Raw genomic sequence first — 22,839 nt, forward strand, 5'->3', positions numbered from 1 at the left:
TATGGTGAAGGATAGTGGTGGCAGCATCAACTTGTGGGGATGTTTTTCAGTGGCAGGGACTGGGAGACTATTCAGAGTCGAGGGAAAGATGAACGGAGCAAATCACAGAAAGATCCTTGATGAGAACCTGCTCCAGAGCACTCAGGACCTGAGACTGGGGCGAAGGTTCACCTTCCAACAGGACAACGACCCTAAGCACACAGCAAAGTCAACGCAGGAGTGGCTTGGGACAAGGCTCTGAATGTCCTTGAGTGGCCCAGCAAGAGCCCGGACTTAAACCCGATCAAGGATCTCTGAAGGGCCCTGAAAACAGCTGTGCCGCGATGCTCCCCTTCCAACCTGACAGAGCTTGAGAGAATCTGCAGAGAAGAATGGGAGAAACTCCCGAAATACAGGTGTGCCAAGCTTGTAGCGTCATACCTAAGAAGACTCAAGGCTGTATAGCTGCTAAATGTGCTTCAACAAAGTATTGAGTAAAGGGTCTGGAAAGCCCATAAAATTGTCAGTGACTCCAGTCACCCAAGTTATAGACTGTTTTCTCTGCTACCGCACGGCAAGCGGTACCGGAGCGCCAAGTCTAGGACCAAAAGGCTCCTCAACAGCTTCTACCCCCAAGCCATAAGACTGTTGAACAATTCATATAATCGCCACCGGACAATTTACAATGACCCCCCCTCTCTTTTGTACACTGCTGCTACACGTTGTTTATTATCTATGCATAGTCACTTCACCCCTACAGTGGCTTGCGAAACTATTCACCCCCTTGGCATTTTTCCTATTTTGTTGCCCTGGAATTAAAATAGATTTTTGGGGGGTTTGTATCATTTGATTTACACAACATGCCTACCACTTTGAAGATGCTAAATATTTTTTATTGTGAAACAAACAGTAAATAAGACAAAAAAACTGAAAACTTGAGCGTGCATAACTATTCACCCCCCCAAAGTCAATACTTTGTAGAGCCACCTTTTGCAGCAATTACAGCTGCAAGCCTCTTGGGGTATGTCTTTATAAGCTTGGCACATCTAGCCACTGGGATTTTTGCCCATTCTTCAAGGCAAAACTGCTCCAGCTCCTTCAAGTTGGATGGGTTCCGCTGGTGTACAGCAGTCTTTAAGTCATACCACAGATTCTCAATTGGATTGAGGTCTGGGCTTTGACTAGGCCATTTCAAGACATTTAAATGTTTTCCCTTAAACCACTCGAGTGTTGCTTTAGCAATATGCTTAAGGTCATTGTCCTGCTGGAAGGTGAACCTCCGTCCCAGTCTCAACTCTCTGGAAGACTGAAACAGGATTCCCTCAATAATGTTCCTGTATTTAGCATCATCCATCATTCCTTCAATTCTGACCAGTTTCCCAGTCCCTGCCAATGAAAAACATCTCCACATCATGATGCTGCCACCACCATGATTCACTGTGGGGATGGTGATCACGGGTGATGAGAGTTGTAGGGTATGCGCCAGACATAGCGTTTTCCTTGATGGCCAAAAAGCTGACCAGAGTACCTTCTTCCATCTGTTTGGGGAGTCTCCCACATGCCTTTTGGTGAACACCAAACATGTTTGCTTATTTTTTTCTTTAAGCAATGGCTTTTTTTCTGGCCACTCTTCTGTAAAGCCCAGCTCTGTGGAGTGCACGGCTTAAAGTGGTCTCATGGACAGATACTCCAATCGGTGCATGTTACAAATAAAGTTTAACTTGATTTAAATACTTATGTAAATGCACTGTATCTGATGGGAAATCGGGCATATTGGACCAATTGTTTGTATGCTGATTTTTGAATATTCACATGAAAATCTGTCACCAATTGGATAGAAACCTAACTACTGACACTGATGTATGATTCATTGAAATTGCAACTTTGTCACTGGATCATTAATGTGTCATTCTCTGTGTTCACTGGAGTGTAGTGATGAACTCGTAGCTGCATCTCTCTAACTTTGTGTTTCAAAGTATATGCTTTGCAAATTTCATGTTTCTGTAGGCTAACTTCATGATTCTGTAGGCTAACTTCATGCTTCTGAAGGCTGACGTCATGTTTCTGTAGGCTGACGTCATGTTTCTGTAGGCTAACGTCATGTTTCTGTAGGCTAACATTATGTAACATCATGTTTCTGTAGTCTAACGTCATGTAGTCTAACGTCATGTTTCTGTAGTCTAACATCATGTTTCGGTAGGCTAACATCATGTTCCTGTAGGCTAACGTCATGTTTCTGTAGTCTAACGTCATGTTTCTGTAGGCTAACGTCATGTAGGCAAACGTCATGTTTCTGTAGTCTAACGTCATGTTTCTGTAGTCTAACGTCATGTTTCTGTAGGCTAACGTCATGTAGGCTAACGTCATGTTTCTGTAGTCTAACGTCATGTTTCTGTAGGCTAACGTCATGTTTCTGTAGGCTAACATCATGTTTCTGTAGGCTAACGTCATGCTTCTGTAGGCTAACGTCATGTTTCTGTAGTCTAACAACATGTTTCTATAGGCTAACATCATGTTTCTGTAGGCTAACGTCATGTTTCTGTAGGCTAACATCATGTTTCTGTAGGCTAACATCATGTTTCTGTAGGCTAACGTCATGTTTCTGTAGGCTAACGTCATGTAGGCTAACGTCATGTTTCTGTAGGCTAACGTCATGTTTCTGTAGGCTAACATCATGTTTCTGTAGGCTAACATCATGTTTCTGTAGGCTAACACCATGTCTTGTTGTACGGGTGATGAGTAGACAATTCACTTAATCTCTTTATGGTCTTCTTTTGTATTCCTTTTGTCCCTAGCATGCCGTGGGACTGTTCACCTTCCAATTACCGTCTCTGTCTTACGTATGTGTGTGTGTGTGTGTGTGTGCTTCACAGACCCTCTTTGTTTGTTTGTTGTGTACAACTGCTCCTATGTGCCTTGTTCTATGACCAAGTATTTTATGCTATTCTGTCTGCATTTGTGTGGATTATAACTTTTATTCCTGTTTATGCTTCTGTGTGTGTGTGTGTGTGTGTGTGTATTCAGTATGTGTTCTGCCAGTATGTGTATGTCTCGATGTATAAGTGTGATGTTTACCCCCTTTGCACTCCTCCCTCCCTCCATTCCTCTGACTGGGGTGGGGTGGGGTGTGTTTGCAGGTAACTGGCTTAAGCGGTCATCTCTCTCTGGGCTGACCGACGGGGTCGAGGACTTGTTGGACATCAGCTCTGTGGACCGACTCTCCTTCATCCGCCAGAGCTCCAAGGTCAGGGGTCACCTACTGACCACAAGGGGTCGTGTCTCTCACAACTGTCTACTTCAGTGCTCTCCAACCCTGTTCCTGGAGAACTACCATTCTGTAGGTTTTCGCTCCAACCCCAGTTGTAACTAACCTGATTCAGCTTATCAACCAGCTAATTGTTGGAATCAGGTGTGCTATATTAGGGTTGGAGTGAAAACCTACAGGACGGTAGCTCTCCGGGAACAGGGTTGGAGAGCCCTGTTCTTACTGCCATGGGCTGATATATAACCTTTTCTCACGACTGAGCTGAGCACACCATGTCCTCTTGTATTGTTACCTGGGCATTTTGATCATTTCTAAAGGATAGACAAGAAAATCAATTTAAATGACAAAATGACTAGTTAGATGGCAGCTTTGTGTTTCTTTTGTTTACAACTTGTTATTTCTGTTTATATATTTATCTTTTTAATGCTACATATTTGTTGTTCTACTGCCGGTGGTGTGGACAGTCTTTTCTCTCTCCACCGCCCCGCCTGCAGGTGAAGTTCACCAGCAACGTGAAGCTGTCAGAGGCCGGCGGGGGAGCGGGGGGCGTGGAGTACGGCCGGGACGAGGAGGAGAATTTCTTCAAGCGGCTCGGTAAATGGCGGTCTGGCAGGCGGAACCCATCCAAGCTTCACCACACAGAAGAGAAAGATGGTAGACCCCCGGGGTGTCCCCTATCACCCCCCGCCCGCTCGCCCCCTCACCCCTCCCGCCTCTCTGTGTGTATGTGCCTGACTGTCCTGTTCCGTCCGTAGTCTGTCCATGGTCTGTCCGTTGGCCTGTCCTGTGCGTCCAGTGCTCTGTACACTCTCTGCCGCCATCTTTCATGCTAGTGGTGTTTGTATGTATTTGTCGGCCATTGCCTGTGCAAGCCCCTGGCAGATTGAGGGGGAGACCCCTAGCCCTATACATGATGCCCTAGACTCATACATGATGCCCTAGACTCATACATGATGCCCTAGACTCATACATGATGCCCTAGACTCATACATGATTCCCTAGACTCATACATGATGCCCTAGACTGATACATGATGCCCTAGACTCATACATGATGCCCTAGACTCATACATGATGCCCTAGGCTCATACATGATGCCCTAGACTCATACCTGATGCCCTAGACTGATACATGATGCCCTAGGCTCATACATGATGCCCTAGGCTCATACATGATGCCCTAGACTCATACCTGATGCCCTAGACTCATACATGATGCCCTAGACTGATACATGATGCCCTAGACTCATACATGATGCCCTAGACTGATACATGATGCCCTAGACTCATACATGATACCCTAGACTGATACATGATGCCCTAGGCTCATACATGATACCCTAGACTGATACATGATGCCCTAGACTCATACATGATACCCTAGACTCATCCATGATGCCCTAGACTGATACATGATGCCCTAGGCTCATACATGATGCCCTAGGCTCATACATGATGCCCTAGACTCATACATGATACCCTAGACTCATACATGATGCCCTAGGCTCATACATGATGCTCTAGACTCATACATGATAGCCTAGACTCATACATGATAACCTAACGTGGGGACATCTCCAGAAGTTATAGTAACCATCAGCTTTTTAAGCAAATGCCCATCTTTTAGCTCACTGGACAGTCCCTTGTCACCTCTGCCCAGTGCCCACACCGACAGGCCCTTATTATACCCCATTGGGTGTTTTTGTCCCCGGGGTCTGTTCCATCCCTGTTTAATGGCAGCCATGTTGAGCTCTTCTCCTGGCCAGAGGAAGCTCCATGGTCCTTCTGCTAGCACGGCACAATCTAGCCATATACGGACACCTCCATGTCCTCCAATGTCCCCATGGATATGAGAGACAGGTAAAGGGACCAGGAGAAGGAGAGAGAGGGACAAGACAGGTAGAGGGACCAGGAGAAGGAGGGAGAGAGGGACAAGACAGGTAGAGGGACAGAGAGAAGGAGGGAGAGAGGGACAAGACAGGTAGAGGGACCAGGAGAAGGAGGGAGAGAGGGACAAGACAGGTAGAGGGGACCAGGAGAAGGAGGGAAATAGACAGGTAGAGGGACAGGGAGAAGGAGGGAAATAGGGACAAGACAGGTAGAGGGAGAAGGAGGGAGAGAGGGACAAGACAGGTAGAGGGAGAAGGAGGGCGAGAGGGACAAGACAGGTAGAGGGACAGGGAGAAGGAGGGAGAGAGGGACAAGGCAGGGAAGAGGAGAGGGGGATAGACGAGGGGTAGAGAGTGGGACTTTAAACACAACATGTGGGGCACATGGTGCTGTAACTGTCTTGTCTTCGTTGAACCACTTATCCCATTATGGATAGAAACCCACAAAATCAAGAAATATTACCATGAAGAGTTACAACAAAGTCATCATATTTGTTGAATGTTGCACATTTCCTAGCTTAATAACCGTATGTCCATCTTTCTCTCCAGCTTCGTTTGTTAAGTGGCTCGATGGTGCTTTTCATTCAATGGATTCAGACATAACCTAATCATGCTATGTTCTATGGGCAGTCTGTTCTCTCGTTCTTTTGTGTGATCATGTTGCTATATGGGTGTGTCATTCATGCCAGCACTCGCAAAGATAATGCCCAGAGCCCTGAGTTTTTCCTGGTTAGATCAGATGGTCAGAAAAACCTCCAGGCTCTAGTTATGCTGTAGAATAGAGGTCCAGGCCCAGATGGCCCTAGTCTGCCCTACTCACCTCTTTTTTCTGTTACTGCTGTTTCTCTGTCTCTCTGTTCTCCCCCATCACTTCCTCCCTCCCCCTTCCTCTTGCTCTCTCTCTCTTCTCCTATCCTCCTATCCCTCCCCTCCTCCTTCCCCTCCCTTTTCCTCCGCTCCCTCCTCCCTCTCTATCTATTGCTGTTCTCCCCCTATCCCTCCCTCCCCTCTCCCTCCTCTCTTTCTCTTTCTCTCCTCTACCCTTCCCCATCCTTCCCATACCTCATCTCCCCTCCCCCTCTCTCTCTCCCGCTCCCTTCCTCCTCCACCAGGGCCCCAGGGGTTCCAGGAGCGCCTGGCAGCCAGCCAGGAGGCCATGAAGAACAAGAACGTGGTGAACCTGGCCGCCATCCGCCAGGGCATGAAACGCTTCCAGTTCCTGTTGAACTGCTGCGAGCCAGGCACCATCCCTGACGCATCCATCCTGGCCGCTGCGCTCGACCTGGTCAGTTACACTGTAGTCTCAGGCTGGAGTTAAATCAAACCGGTCATGTGAATGTTTACACATTGTCTTTGTTTAATTCAGTGTTTTTTAATCCTGTCCTCTGGATTCCCCAGCCTTTCCACATATTTCATCTGTTCCAATACTAGCACATCTTATTCAATGAATCAATGATCAATCAACTGCTGTATAGTACTGTGAGGGGAGTCTACCAGGTAGTAATAAGCATTTTTTACTAGACTCGACCGTTCTGGAATGTTATTTGACAGAGGGAAATATTTGTAAATATTGCAATATGGGATTGATTGAAATAAGATTTCAGGGATCTGACTGGACATTATTGTACTTCCTGGTGTCTGACAGGAAGCTCCCGTGGTTGCCAGAGCCTCCCTGTTCCTGGAGTGCGCCCGCTTTGTCCATCGTTGTAACCGTGGCAACTGGCCCGAGTGGATGAAGGGTCACCACGTGAACATCACCAAGCGGGGTCTGTCTCGGGGACGCTCGCCCGTGGTGGGAAACAAGAGGAACCAGAAGCTCCAGTGGAATGCAGCCAAGCACTTCTGTCAATGGGGAGATGTGAGTGAACTTCTGATGGGATGACCAACTATCAGATGATTCTACTGACCGAGATTGTGTATGAAGATAGGCGCTAATAGTGTGTGTGTGTGTGTGTGTGTGTGTGTGTGTGTGTGTGTGTGTGTGTGTGTGTGTGTGTGTGTGTGTGTGTGTGTGTGTGTGTGCGTGTGCGTGTCTCTGGCCTTCCTCTCCCAGGCCATTGGTACACGTCTCAGTGAGCTGTGCCACTCAGACAGCGAGAGTCCAGCCAACATCCTGGGTTTCATCTACGACGAGGAGACCAAGCGAAGATTGAGAAAGGAGGACGAGGAGGAGGACTACTTAGACGACAGTAAGCCATAGAAAAGGAAAAGTCACTTTAAAAGGAAATATGGTTCACAGAAGAATCTTGTTAATTTGTATTTTGAGTAAACTATCCCTTTAAATTAGCATAATAAGCAAATCCCCATAGAAATCTGTCATTTTAAGCTAGAGATATGTGTTTTTGTCCATTCAATCCACCACATCCGCCAATGTCGCACTTCCACACCTGCCGTCAGACCATGAGGCATCCCGAAAATTGGTCTATAACGTCCGAACGGTTTGGAAAGACGAGACTCTCACGAACAAGATGGTGTTCTCAGTTTTACTCTATGACCCCCACAAGCTTCTTTGGACTCGTCTGAAGTCGGTACAGCCGATCTGCCAACTTCTGTCTGTAGCATCCGAACAGTTAGGTCTACACACTATGACCCCTCTGTGGAAATAATACGTACATGGTGGTTGTTTTGCTGCCCTCACAAGACTTGTCTAGAGGTCCCCTGGTACCAGTTGCAAATATGAATGGAGGTATACTGTATATGGAGACTGTTTAGTGCCAAAACAATGTTCAGATATAGGACAGATACTTCAGGGACCAGCTTCCTTCTGATTGTTGGGGGGGACTGTCTGTTGTTCCATGTAGTGAATCTGTTATTCAATGCGTTTGTATGGGCTAATAGCAGTAAGGCCAAATAAAAACGTTCATCAAATAATTGTTTTCTATATTTTTTTATACTTCAAGGGGTCTTAGATCCTTGGTATGACCTTCTAAAAACAATTCCATATAGCTTAGTAGAACCTCCCCTCTTCGACTCTTATAGGTTAAGCCACATTTTGACCCAATATATCCATCCCCAGATACAGTCAACCCAACAAAATGTGGCTGTCCTTTCGCTCTCAAGATGGCCGCCTGCCAGTTGCTGCTGGAGATCACCACGTTCCTCAGAGAGACATTCCCCTGCCTCCCCCGGCCACGCACAGAGCCCCAAGTGGTCAGTAGGAGAACTTCACTTACTTGACACTTACTCACTACTCTAATGCAATCATATCGCTATAAATCAATTGGTGTGTGTGTGTGTGTGTTCGCGCATATTTGTGTGTCTGTCTGTTCCTATATGTCTGTCCATGTGTGTGTGTATGTCCATGTGTTTGTGTGTGTGTGTCTGTCCGTGTGTGTATGTCTGCGTTGTGTGTGTTTGTAGGATTTGGAGAGCTGTCGATTGAGGCTGGACCCTGAGCTGAGTCAGCACCGTTATGAGAGGAAGATCAGCTTTGCCGGTATCCTAGACGACGAGGACGGCCACGACTCTCTGAACAGCAGCAGCCACACACTCAAGTCGGACACGGCCTGCGACGACAAGAAGGCCCAGGAGCCTCTGGGTAGTTTAGTTCTGCTAAGTTGGCCGTGTCATAAGGGTCCCTGTCAGATGAAAATCTCTAGAACAGAAACTTTTCAGGAAATTGAAAAAAACGGCAATATTTTCTCATTAAGAAACATTTAATTATAAAACTTCAAAAGCTATAAATACATGTTTTTGGTTATAGTAAAAAAAATGTTGGGTGTGGGGTATTTTTGGGGGGGGGAAACAGCTAACTTCCTGCAAAAAAAAAAGTTTTATAATGCTATTCTACATATTTTGTCATGAGGTTATGAGAAATTGTTTCTATCTGTTATCTAATTTCCTGCAATTCTGCACATTTTGTTATCATATGCTATCTGGGGGGCCCACAACCTCCCCCAAACCCCCAAATGGGTTGTGTGCCCCATGGAGGTTGGTGGCCCCAGGGCACATGCCCTACGTGTCCGTTCGGTAATCCGGCCCTGTATGTGTGTGCCTTCTATAAAGTGTTACCAAGATGTTTTAAACCCAGTGTATGGGAAGTATGGGACTTCATGAACCCAGTGAGATTGCGGACTAACCTTTTGAATTCTGCCCGTCCAGTTCCCATCAGGAAGAGTCGTGCCGGGGGCTCTCGCCTGCTGCAGATCAAGGGGGCCAGGAGTTTCAGGGTGAAGAAGGGGGGCTCTCTGTCTTCCATCCGCCGGGCCGGCAGCCTGAAGAGCACCAAGATGTCCCGCCAAGACTCAGAGTCAGAGAACGAGGAGGGACTGCTGTCCCAGAGCAGGGACACTGTCACTGATATAGGTAACAACACAGTAACCACTGATCTCAGATTCCCAACCCCATATCCGAACCTTGACCATTAGGTGGGTGAATAAGATCTGATCTGGTGACAACTTCTACTGCCACCCATACATAGATCTAAACTAATAGATCATCTGATCTATTCTAATCACAGATGTAGGCACCCTAAACCCGATATAGTGCACTACTTTTGGCCAGAGCCCTATGGAGCCCTATTTGCCTACTACTCAGTCATAGTAGTCACTTGTCATTTAACAGATCTGTATCAAAAAGTGATGGATAGCATTCATTGTCATCTGTCCCCTTTGGGTAGTTCACTCAATGGCGAACTATGTTTGTTTGATGGGAGATGCAAAATATCGGATTTCCATGAGGAGTGTCAATGAAGTAAACTGATACAGTATTGTTGTGTGTTGTGACATCACAGGAAGTCCATGGAGCACCAGTGAACCCAGTATTGAGCCAGAGGGTTCAGGAGGCACCGGCGGAGGAGAGGACAACTACCACCGTAACATGTCCTGGCTACATGTAGGTGCTGTGTGTGTGTATGTGTATGCGTACTTTTACGTGCGTACCTACAGTCGTGCATTCAACTTAGCATACTTGTTTGTGACCTGTACAGTGCATTCAAATCAAATCAAAGTTTATTTGTCACGTGCGCCGAATACAACAGGTTACATTTCACCTTACAGTGAAATGCTGAATACAACAGGTTACATTTCACCTTACAGTGAAATGCTGAATACAACAGGTTACATTTCACCTTACAGTGAAATGCTGAATACAACAGGTTACATTGCACCTTACAGTGAAATGCTGAATACAACAGGTTACATTTCACCTTACAGTGAAATGCTGAATACAACAGGTTACATTGCACCTTACAGTGAAATGCTGAATACAACAGGTTACATTGCACCTTACAGTGAAATGCTGAATACAACAGGTTACATTGCACCTTACAGTGAAATGCTGAATACAACAGGTTACATTGCACCTTACAGTGAAATGCTGAATACAACAGGTTACATTGCACCTTACAGTGAAATGCTTACTTACAGGCTCTAACCAATTGTGCAAAGAAAAAAAGGTGTGTGTCTGTAGGTAAGTAAAGAAATAAAACAACAGGAAAAAGACATTTGAAAAATAAGAGTAGCAAGGCTATATACAGACACCGGTTAGTCAGGCTTATTGAGGTAGTATGTACATGTAGATATGGTTAAAGTGACTGCATATATGATGAACAGAGAGTAGCAGTAGCGTAAAAGAGGGGTTGGTGGGTGGTGGGTGGGACACAATGCAGATAGCCCGGTTAGCCACTGTGCGGGAGCACTGGTTGGTCGGCCCAATTGAGGTAGTATGTACATGAATGTATAGTTAAAGTGACTATGCGTATATGCTAAACAGAGAGTAGCAGCAGCGTAAAAGGAGGGGTTGGGGGGAGGGGCACACAATGCAAATAGTCTGGGTAACCATTTGGTTACCTTTTCAGGAGCCTTTTTGTCCTAGACTTGGCACTCCGGTACTGCTTGCCATGCGGTAGTAGAGAGAACAGTCTATGACTGGGGTGGCTGGGGTCTTTTGACAATTTTCAGGGCCTTTCTCTGACACCGCCTGGTGTAGAGGTCCTGGGTGGCAGGCAGCTTTGCCCCAGTGATGTATTGGGCTGTACGCACTACCCTCTGAAGTGCCTTGCGGTCGGAGGCCGAGCAATTGCCGTACCAGGCAGTGATGCAACCGGTCAGGATGCTCTCGATGTTGCAGCTGTAGAACCTTTTGAGGATCTCAGGACCCATGCCAAATCTTTTTACTTTCCTGAGGGGGAATAGGCTTTGTCATGCCCTCTTCACGACTGTCTTGGTGTGTTTGGACCATTCTAATTTGTTGTTGATGTGGACACCAAGGAATTTGAAGCTCTCAATCTGCTCCACTACAGCCCCGTCGATGAGAATGGGGACGTGCTCGGTGCTCCTTTTCCTGTAGTCCACAATCATCTCCTTAGTCTTGGTTACGTTGAGGGATAGGTTGTTATTCTGGTGTAACAGTGTAGGTTCCGTCCCTCTCTTCGCCCCAACCTGGGCTCGAAATTGGGACCCTTGCACACATCAACAACTGACACCCACGAAGCATCGTTACCCATCGCGCCACAAAAGCCGCGGCACCTGCAATGCAAGGGGAAACCCTACTTCAAGTCTCAGAGCGAGCGACGTCACTGATTGAAACGCTATTAGCGCGCACCACCGCTAACTAACTAGCCATTTCATATCGGTTACACTGGCACCACCCGGCCAGGTCTCTGACCTCCTCCCTATAGGCTGTCTCGTCGTTGTTGGTGATCAGGCCTACCACTGTTGTGTCATCAGCAAACTTAATGATGGTGTTGGAGTCATGCCTGGCCATGTAGTCGTGGGTGAACAAGGAGTACAGGAGGGGACTGATCACGAACGCCTGGGGAGCTCCTGTGTTGAGGATAAGCGTGGCAGATGTGTTGCTACCTACCCTCACCACCTGGGGGCGGCCCGTCAGGAAGTCCAGGATCCAATTGCAGAGGGAGGTGTTTAGTCCCAGGATCCTTAGCTTAGTGATGAGCTTTGAGGGTACTATGGTGTTGAACGCTGAGCTGTAGTCAATGAATAGCATTCTCACATAGGTGTTCCTTTTGTCCAGGTGGGAAAGGGCAGTGTGGAGTGCAATAGAGATTGCATCATCTGTGGATCTGTTTGGGCGGTATGCAAATTGGAGTGGGTCTTGAGTTTCTGGGATAATGGTGTTGATGTGAGCCATTACCAGCCTTTCAAAGCACTTCATGGCTGCGGACGTGAGTGCTACGGGTCTGTAGTCATTTAGGCTGGTTGCCTTTGTGTTCTTGGGCACAGGGACTATGGTGGTCTGCTTGAAGCATGTTGGTATTACAGACTCAATCAGGGACATGTTGAAAATGTCAGTGAAGACACCTGCCAGTTGGTCAGCACATGCCGGAGCACACGTCCTGGTAATCCATCTGGCCCCGCAGCCTTGTGAATGTTGACCTGTTTAAAGGTCTTACTCACGTCGGCTACGGAGAGCGTGATCACACAGTCGTCCGGAACAGCTGATGCTCTCATGCATGCCTCAGTGTTGCTTGCCTCGAAGCGAGCATAGACGTGATTTAGCTCGTCTGGTAGGCTCGTGTCACTGGGAAGCTCGCGGCTGTGCTTCACCTGCATACACACGCTATAAAGCTAGCACATTGCCCTCATCAACCCCATTCACCTGACCACACATGCTATAAAGCTAGCACATTGCCCTCATCAACCCCATTCACCTGACCACACATGCTATAAAGCTAGCACATTGCCCTCATCAAGCCCATTCACCTGACCACACACGCTATAAAGCTAGCATATTGCCCTCATCAACCCCATTCACCTGACCACACATGCTATAAAGCTAGCACATTGCCCTCATCAAGCCCATTCACCTGTATACACATGCTATAAAGCTAGCACATTGCCCTCATCAAGCCCATTCACCTGACCACACATGCTATAAAGCTAGCATAATGCCCTCATCAATCCCATTCACCTGACCACACATGCTATAAAGCTAGCACATTGCCCTCATCAAGCCCATTCACCTGTATACACATGCTATAAAGCTAGCACATTGCCCTCATCAAGCCCATTCACCTGACCACACATGCTATAAAGCTAGCACATTGCCCTCATCAACCCCATTCACCTGACCACACATGATATAAAGCTAGCACATTGCCCTCATCAAGCCCATTCACCTGACCACACATGCTATAAAGCTAGCACATTGCCCTCATCAAGCCCATTCACCTGACCACACATGCTATAAAGCTAGCACATTGCCCTCATCAAGCCCATTCACCTGACCACACATGCTTTAAAGCTAGCACATTGCCCTCATCAAGCCCATTCACCTGACCACACATGCTATAAAGCTAGCACATTGCCCTCATCAAGCCCATTCACCTGACCACACATGCTATAAAGCTAGCACATTGCCCTCATCAAGCCCATTCACCTGACCACACATGCTATAAAGCTAGCATATTGCCCTCATCAAGCCCATTCACCTGACCACACATGCTATAAAGCTAGCATATTGCCCTCACCAAGCCCATTCATCCTGTATAACTGTTGCTCTCTCTGTGGTCTTCCTCTGTAGATCATGATTCTGCTGTGCAACCAGCAGAGTTTCATCTGTACCCACATGGAGTTCTGCCACCCACGCTGCTACCAGCACCACAGCCGCTCCTGTGCCCGCCTGGTGCGTGCCATCAAGCTGCTCTACGGGGAGACAGTGGACAGCCTGAGAGAAGACAGTGCAGGGAACATCAGTAGCCGGTCCAAGAAAAACAAGGAGGTGGGTGCAGAGAAGAGTGGACTGAAATGTATTGAAGTGAAGTGATATGGAGTGGTGTGAATTTAAATGTATTGAAGTGATGTGATATGGAGTGGTGTGAATTTAAATGTATTGAAGTGATGTGATATGGAGTGGTGTGAATTTAAATGTATTGAAGTGATGTGATATGGAGTGGTGTGAATTTAAATGTATTGAAGTGATGTGATATGGAGTGGTGTGAATTTAAATGTATTGAAGTGATGTGATATGGAGTGGTGTGAATTTAAATGTATTGAAGTGATGTGATATGGAGTGGTGTGAATTTAAATGTATTGAAGTGATGTGATATGGAGTGGTGTGAATTTAAATGTATTGAAGTGATGTGGTGTGAATTTAAATGTATTGAAGTGATGTGATATGGAGTGGTGTGAATTTAAATGTATTGAAGTGATGTGATATGGAGTGGTGTGAATTTAAATGTATTGAAGTGATGTTATATGGAGTGGTGTGAATTTAAATGTATTGAAGTGATTTGGAGTGAATTGGAATGTTTATTTTTTATTTAACCTATATCTAACTAGGCAAGTCAGTTAAGAACAAATTCTTATTTACAATGACGGCCTACCAGGCAAAAGGCCCCCTGCGGGGACAGGGGCCTGGGATTAAAATAAAAATAAAATATAGGTCAAAACACACATCACGATAAGAGAGACACCACAACACTACATAAAGAGAGACCTACAAGATAACAACATAGCATGGCAGCAACACATGACAACACAGCATGGTAGAAACACAACATGACAAGACAACAACATGGTAGCAACACAACATGGCAGCAGCACATGTATTGAAGTGATGTGATGTGGAGTGGTTTGATGATACTGTAACTGAAGTGACTTGTATTTTCCAATGTCTTCCTCTCTTTGTGTCTCCAGTGGTCAGACAAGTCATGTCTGAGGACCCCGTCTATGAAGAGACGCCCCAAAGACTCCAACACCGAGGGCAAGAAGGACACGGGCATGCTCAAGTACATCCGCAACCAGGTGCTCACCTACAGCCCTCATGCCAACACATGCCCTGATAGCCATAGCATGTGCCAGAGCGTCTGTCTGTCCGTCTGTCTGTTTGGTAGTCTGTCTATCCGTCCGTCAGCCTGTGTGTTTCTCTGTCCATCAGCCTGTCTGTCTGTCTGCCCGTCAGCCTGTCTGTCTGTCCGTCCGTCTGTCTGAAGCAGCGTGTCAACAGATGCCACTGTGTCACCACATGCTTGTTTATCTAGAGCAAGATGCCAACCACATGCCAAGATGTCCTCACCCCACGCCCACACGCTTCTGCCCACTCAAACACATAATCTCTAATTCTACTACTGAAGTAGCATGCTTACTCGCTACGGCCCTCTCAGCCAACTCAAATATATTGCAGAACCAAGGAATACCATACTAATACAAGCTATAGGCCTACAGCAGCAATGGTATGTCCACTAGCATGCTAATGCTAACCCTGGCTGTCTGTGGTCTATGGCCTCTCCCCTCAGGTGATAAGCCTGTCCCTGGCCCCTCTGTCCCTAGCATGCTATACAAGCTATACGCCCATACTAGCAATGCTATCAGATCTCCACCAGCATGCTAATGCTAACCCTTGCTTGCTGTGACCTCTCCCCTCAGGTGATAAGCCTGTCCCTGGCCCCTCTGTCCCTAGCATGCTATACAAGCTATATGCCCACACTAGCAATGCTATCAGATCTCCACCAGCATGCTAATGCTAACCCTTGCTTGCTGTGGCCTCTCCCCTCAGGTGATGAGCCTGTCCCCAGCTCCTCTGTCACTGCTGATCAAGGCGGCGCCCATCCTGACAGAGGACATGTACGCGGACGTCCAGCCTGCAGCCTGGGAGCTCCTGCTGAGTGTGGACGAGCATATGGCTGCCGCTGCAGGTGACTACAGAGAACTGTGGGTGACTGTCATGGATAGCAGGGTTTCTGTTTTAATAATTTATCTTTAATGTCAGTAAACTAGAGTTATTCCAAGCCTATTCTGGTGAGATATTCTGGGCTCCACTCCAAACTCTGAATCTGTGCTCACTGCTTTGCCTCCAGTCTAAAGATAAATGGAAGAGTTTAAAATGTAGTATATTTTTTTTGTCACCACATCTTTCTGTCTCTCTACTCTCTCTCTCTCTCTCTCTCTTTCTCTCTCTCTTTTTCCCTCTCACTCTCTCTTTCTCTCTCACTCACACTGTATATATCTGTCCATCCCCACTTTCTCTCTCACCCCGCCTCACTTTACCTCTCTCTCTCTCTAACCCCCGTCCTCTCACCACTCCCCAGCTGCCATGTTCTTGCTGTGTGCGGTAAAGGTGCCCGACGCAGTGACAGAGATGATGATGGCTGAGTTCCAGCACGCTGAGGCGAGCCAGCGCATCAACTCGGTGTTCAAGTTCTACACGCTGTGGCGCTTCCGCTACCAGGTGTGGCCGCGCATGGAGGAGGGTGCCCAGCAGATCTTCAAGGTGCAGTAGAACCGCAGCCTCTAATACAACAACTGTTAGTCAAAATGAGGAGTTGACAACAGGTGTCCCCCAAGGTTCTATTCTGAGTCCTGTGGCTTTTCATTATTTACATAAATTATCTTGACTCTAAAGTGTAGGCCTCTTTCTAAGTCTCTTGCTTTGTTGAATTATTTGCTCATTAACTAATCATCTATATAATTCTCTATCTTTTAGATCCCTCCGCCCAGCATCAACTTCACCCTGCCCTCACCTATCCTGGGCATGCCCTGTGTGCCCATGTTTGACCCGCCCTGGGTACCCTCCAACACTGGCAGCGTCCAAGACCCAATCAACGAGGACAACTCTGTAAGTCCCGCCGCTGCTGCCTGGATTACTGTCCAATCAGCAGATACTTACAGAATTTACAATGAGCCTAGTGGTAGACCAATTTTTACTATAATCCAAAAGTACACATTTTTCTGACGTTTTAAGTCTGTTGTGGTGTACGGTATTGGTGCATGTATATTGAATTACATGGACATAACACTGTTAATTGAATTGGGATGTGGAGTTGCATCTTTTTTACTGACCTTACTAATGCTACAACTGACCCATTATGCTACAACTGTTATGGTAACACTTGGTACTGTTATCCCAGTGTATTTATTCCTTGTGTTCGCTATGGCACCAGGAAATAAGCTTTAGAGGACTGATAAACAGTACAATATTATGCTACTAAATTGATAGTCGGCCATGACACTTTTTGGCTTAATTTCTTTGTGTTGCTATGCTTTTTTTTTTGTCTAGCATGAAAACCAAAAAACGATGTATTCAGATCACTTGTCATTCAATACTAGATCAGCTCTAGACTGGTCATTGTACTGTCTGAGTACAATAGTCCTGTCTGTTATTTATCAATCTATCAATTGTCTTTGTTTTTAGTTCCCCACATTTATTCAATCAATCTATTCCATAGTAAGTTGTAATTTATGTATGGATGCTTGTTTGGGTGCATCATGGGAAACTGAGTTCATCTTTTGATGACTGAATGAGACAAAATTCAAAGAGATGTCTGTCCATTTCCAGCGGGCAAAAGTTTGGCACATGGGGTCTTAATAATGTCATGTTCTCGTTGTAAACTGGTTTTCTGGTTGAGAAGACATCATATTACCAGATTACAACCAACTGATCTCTGTTACAAGCAGGTAAAGACGTATTTTTCATGACGAAATGAATGCGTCATTGGAAAGACGTTATATTTTGATTGTTATCTGGTCAGATAAGTTTAACACAATGTCCATTATACAACCAGTATACAAGCAGACCATGCATGACGTCATTAAAAGACGTCATAACGACATCATTGCAACCAGTTTTGCCTGCTGGGTTGTCTGACTCTCCCCAAACATTAAGACCTAGGGGGAGGTGCTATACTAGGGGGCCTCGTACGGGCCATTCTGGATACATGCATCTTATACAAGCCACTCCGCGTTTTCTGTATGTAATGCTCGGGCTTCTTTTGGGAAAGCTGCATGTGTTGGTCATTTTGCATGTATATACTATGCATGGCCAATGATGGCCATTTTGTAATTGTTCAAACGTCAACATTTTCACGTCACTCTATCAAACATCCACTGTGATATCTCTGTTGGTGCCGGTTAGAATGCTCAAATGAGCTTTTGCACTGGATATACTCTCCTGATGGATTTGCACATAGTAAGTTTTACTGACAACTATTTACAATGGTAAATAATTGATACCTGTGCATGGTGTAGCTGATCTAGGGTTGCAAAATGTAGTTTACTTTCCCAGAATCCCCAGGATTCCGGCTTTTTCCTCAACATTCCGGAAATGTACAATTTGGGAAAGTTACAACCCTAATCTACAACCATAATAAACCCTAATAATGTTTCCAGTCTTATCAGGAGAATATAACGGCATGTGTCATCCATATATAACTGTCGGGAAGAGACAGATAGTTTACATTACCAAATGTTCACCAGATGCCAGTATTGTAATTGTACTATAAACAGGACCCCCTGAGAATGAGCCTATCCCACAGTCCCCTTCCCTGAGCCTCTGTGTGTCTCTGTTTGTCCTTTCTCTCCCCCACCTCATACACATGGCCAACACACACACATACGTCCTCCCCCACGTCCACCCTCCACACACACACACACACACGTCCTCCCCCACGTCCACCCTCCACACACACACCACCTCTTACAGAAATCTTTCTCGGCGCGGGCCGTGTCGCGCTCCCACCAGCGTGCCGAGCACATCCTGAAGAACCTGCAGCAGGAGGAGGAGAAGCGGCGTCTTGGGCGCGAGGCCAGCATCATCACAGCCATCCCCGTGGCCCAGGAGGCCTGCTACGAACCCACCTGCAGCCCGCCGCCCGAGCAGGAGGAGGAAGGTGGGTGGGACAGCCATGGAGTGCTGGAGACATCTCTCTTTTTTCATTTTCTAAATATTTGTTATTGATTTGAGGTGTTAATTCAAGTGATACAGCCCCTGTCCCATTCAGGAAACCACTGATTCTGACGTAGTTTGGAGAAGCACTAACTGAACTGAACATCTAACAATAAACCAAGAACCTATGTATTTAGGTTTTCTGAGAGTGCTTCAGCCCTCTTCAAAAATAACAAAAACAACAAGCTTATACTGTTGCCCACACCCCAGATAACGGCACTACCATCGACTCCACAACTACAGTGCTTAGTTGTAATACACCTTGAATAATGCAGTCAGTCAGCCAGCAGGTAGTTTCATGTTGCGACTGACTCTGAACCCTCTCCCCCCCGCCAGCAGAAGAAGAGGTCAACCTGGCGTCTCGCCGCATGTCCGTCACTCCGTCCTGCACCTCCAGTAACTCTCACAGGAACTACTCCTTCCGCCGCGGCTCCGTGTGGTCAGTCCGCTCCGTGGTCAGCGCCGAGGGTAAGACTGTGTTACCGTGGCAACCACACACTTGTAGGTGTCATGTTCCAGTATCCATATTAGGATCCCACATAGAATGCATGGCTAGTACATTGCTTCATTCTAAGTGGCATGCTAGTATAGATGTCAGAATGATATTTTGAATGCTGGTCAGATTCAAGTCACATGGCGAGGAATAGGAAAGCAAATCCTCACCTGATAATATCTGATAAAAGCACGATGATAAAATTATGCCTTGACACAGAGCTTGTACATATGGTAACCTTTAACCTGTTGAGGACAGACGTTCCGCTAGCGGAACCCCGTTCCGCCTGCGGAACCCCTAGCTAACAGCCAATGGCATCGCACGGCGCGAAATACAAAACCAACTAAAATACCACAATTCAATTTTCTCAAACAATCAACTATTTTACACCATTTTAAAGATAAGACTCTCGTTAATCTAACCACATTGTCCAATTTCAAAAAGGCTTTACAGCGAAAGCAAAACATTATATTATGTTAGGAGAGTACATAGACACAAATAATCACACAGCCATTTTCCAAGCAAGCATATATGTCACATAAACCCAAACCACAGCTAAATGCAGCACTAACCTTTGATGATCTTCATCAGATGACACACCTAGGACATTATGTTATACAATACATGCATGTTTTGTTCAATCAAGTTCATATTTATATAAAAAAAACAGCTTTTTACATTAGCATGTGATGTTCAGAACTAGCATACCCACCGAAAACTTGGTGAATTTACTAAATTACTCATGATAAACGTTGACAAAATTAATAACAATTATTTTAAGAATTATAGATACAGAACTCCTTTATGCAATCACGGTGTCAGATTTTAAAATAGCTTTTCGACGAAAGCACATTTTGCAATATTCTGAGTACATAGCTCGGCCATCACAGGCTAGCTATTTTGACACCCACCAAGTTTGGGGCTCACTAAACTCAGAATTATTATTAGAAAAATTGGATTACCTTTGCGGTTCTTCGTCAGAATGCACTCCCAGGACTTCTACTTCAACAACAAATGTTGTTTTGGTTCCAAATAATCCATAGTTATATTCAAATAGCTCTGTTTTGTTCGTGCGTTCAGGTCACTATCCGAAGGGTGACGCGCGAGCGCATTTCGTGACAAAAAATTTCAAAATATTCGATTACCGTACTTAGAAGCATGTCAAACGCTGTTTAAAATCTGTTTTTATGCTATTTTTCTCATAAAATAGCGATAATATTCCAACCGGGCAACGTTGTATTCATTCAAAGGCTGAAAGAAAAAAATGGAGTAGTCTCGTGAACGCGCATCTTAGTCTCACTGTCCCCAGGCTGACCACTTACAAATTCTGCTGCTGTTCTTCGCCCAGAGACAGCAGACACCCCATTCCACTTTCTGGCGGCTTTAGAGAGCCAATGGAAGCCTTAGAAAAGGTCACGTTACAGCACAGATGCTGTATTTTCGATAGAGATGCAACAGAAGGACAACAAATTGTCAGACAGGGCACTTCCTGTATGGAATCTTCTCAGGTTTTGGCCTGCCATATGAGTTCTGTTATACTCACAGACACCATTCAAACAGTTTTAGAAACGTTAGAGTGTTTCCTACCCAAATCTACTATTATATGCATATTCTAGTTTCTGGGAAGGAGTAGTAACCAGATTAAATCGGGTACGTTTTTTATCCGGCCGTGAAAATACTGCCACCTATTCCAAAGAAGTTAACTTCCTATCTACAGTAGAACACCTTCCTAACTACAGTAGAATAGCTTCCTAACTACAGTAGAACACCTTCCTAACTACAGTAAAACACCTTCCTAACTACAGTAGAACAGCTTCCTAACTACAGCAGAACAGCTTCCTAACTACAGCAGAACACCTTCCTAACTACAGCAGAACACCTTCCTAACTACAGCAGAACACCTTCCTAACTACAGCAGAACACCTTCCTAACTACAGCAGAACACCTTCCTAACTACAGTAGAACACCTTCCTAACTACAGTAGAACACCTTCCTAACTACAGCAGAACACCTTCCTAACTACAATAGAATAAGGTGGTAGTGACTCATGGGTTGTTCTTGTCTACTAGATGAGGAGAACACTACGGAGCACACACCCACTCATCACATGCTGCAGCCCCCCCAGGCCGTCTTCCCAGCATGCATCTGTGCTGCCGTCTTACCCATAGTGCACCTGATGGAGGACGGGGAGGTGCGAGAGGACGGTGTGGCAGGTGGGTGGCATCGCTCAACACAATCTGTCATGTACTGTACTAGAGAGACGGAGAGGGAGAGGGGGAGAGGATGAGAACAGAATACATTCTGTACAGGGTGAGATCAGACACCTGTAGATACATTCCGTAGATACCCATAAGGCCACTCTAGAGTCCACTGTAACACAACACATTGCCTTTCAACACAATACACACGGTTGAATAAAATAGAAAAGCAATGTTTCGGTCTGTCCTGATAAAACTCATGATCATTTTCTTATGATCCATTTACCATGATCCTGCAGTGAGTGCAGTGGCCCAGCATATCCTGTGGAACTGTCTGATCGAAGACCCCGCCCTGGTGCTCAGGCACTTCCTGGAGAAGCTCACCGTTAGCAATCGACAGGTAGAGCAGCCGTTGTCCATCAAAATACTCTGCAGTCTCATATGATAGGACCAATAGAATCCTGCCTCTCTTCAGTATGTTGTTCGATCTATGTTGTTATGGACAAAATCTGTTGTTAGTAGACTACCTCCCTGTTTCAAAACGTTTCAAAACATTTTCTCTATACTAAATACAAAAAATGACAGGTGGTTCTTACACAAAAAGAAATTATGAGACAGAACTTTAAAAGTTACTTTTTCTTTTTTCATGTTTTTTTTTCATGCTTTTTACAGCAGGCAGGGGAAAAGTTGTACACAGATGTTTCGGTTTGTATCACCTTCTTCATGTATTGGGTTAAGGTTGTTTAAGGTTGACCGGAATGTTACCTGCTTTTTCCCCCCACTGAACACAATCCCTCATGTTGTTTATGTGTTTTTCTGTTGAGTTTGAATTGACACATGTTTCTATGTGTATCAGGATGAGCTGATGTACATGCTGAGGAAGCTGTTGATGAACATCGGTGACCTCCCGGCCCAGACCTCTCACATCCTCTTCAACTACCTGGTGAGACAAGACATCAGTCAATGTATATCAGACAGTAGCAGTATTGATCAATCTGATGACAAGATTAATGAAGATCTCTCTCTTCCCCCTCTACTTCTCTCTCTCTCTCTCTCTCTCTCTCTCTCTCTCTCTCTCTCTCTCTCTCTCTCTCTCTCTCTCTCTGTGTCTGTCTGTCTGTCTGTCTGTCTGTCTGTCTGTCTGTCTGTCTGTCTGTCTGTCTCTCTCTCTCTCTCTCTCTCGCGTTCCCTCCCTTTCTCGCTCCCCTAGGTGGGGCTGATTATGTACTTTGTGCGTACTCCGTGTGAGTGGGGTATGGATGCCATCTCGGCCACGCTGACCTTCCTGTGGGAGGTGGTGGGCTACGTGGAGGGGCTCTTCTTCAAGGACCTCAAACAGACCATGAAGAAGGAGCAGTGTGAGGTCAAGCTGCTGGTCACTGCATCCATGCCAGGTA

At 45.9% G+C, this 22,839-nt stretch overlaps 1 protein-coding gene across 1 annotated transcript in view; it reads left to right on the plus strand.

The window, feature by feature from the left end:
- Positions 1 to 22,839, plus strand: part of LOC115179225 (protein unc-80 homolog) — a 116,659-nt gene that overhangs the window by 54,427 nt on the left and 39,393 nt on the right. Inside the window, 21 exon segments of the mRNA XM_029740617.1 lie at positions 3,117 to 3,223; positions 3,739 to 3,898; positions 6,244 to 6,416; positions 6,777 to 6,989; positions 7,185 to 7,320; positions 8,148 to 8,281; positions 8,492 to 8,669; positions 9,233 to 9,436; positions 9,864 to 9,964; positions 13,613 to 13,810; positions 14,728 to 14,835; positions 15,587 to 15,725; positions 16,119 to 16,300; positions 16,514 to 16,645; positions 18,509 to 18,695; positions 19,088 to 19,219; positions 21,314 to 21,457; positions 21,742 to 21,842; positions 22,115 to 22,147; positions 22,299 to 22,385; positions 22,653 to 22,836. Coding sequence (XP_029596477.1) covers positions 3,117 to 3,223; positions 3,739 to 3,898; positions 6,244 to 6,416; positions 6,777 to 6,989; positions 7,185 to 7,320; positions 8,148 to 8,281; positions 8,492 to 8,669; positions 9,233 to 9,436; positions 9,864 to 9,964; positions 13,613 to 13,810; positions 14,728 to 14,835; positions 15,587 to 15,725; positions 16,119 to 16,300; positions 16,514 to 16,645; positions 18,509 to 18,695; positions 19,088 to 19,219; positions 21,314 to 21,457; positions 21,742 to 21,842; positions 22,115 to 22,147; positions 22,299 to 22,385; positions 22,653 to 22,836 — 3,033 coding nt within the window.

This window comes from Salmo trutta, chromosome 39 (genome assembly GCF_901001165.1).
Source record: "Salmo trutta chromosome 39, fSalTru1.1, whole genome shotgun sequence".
Taxonomy (NCBI): Eukaryota; Metazoa; Chordata; class Actinopteri; order Salmoniformes; family Salmonidae; genus Salmo; species Salmo trutta.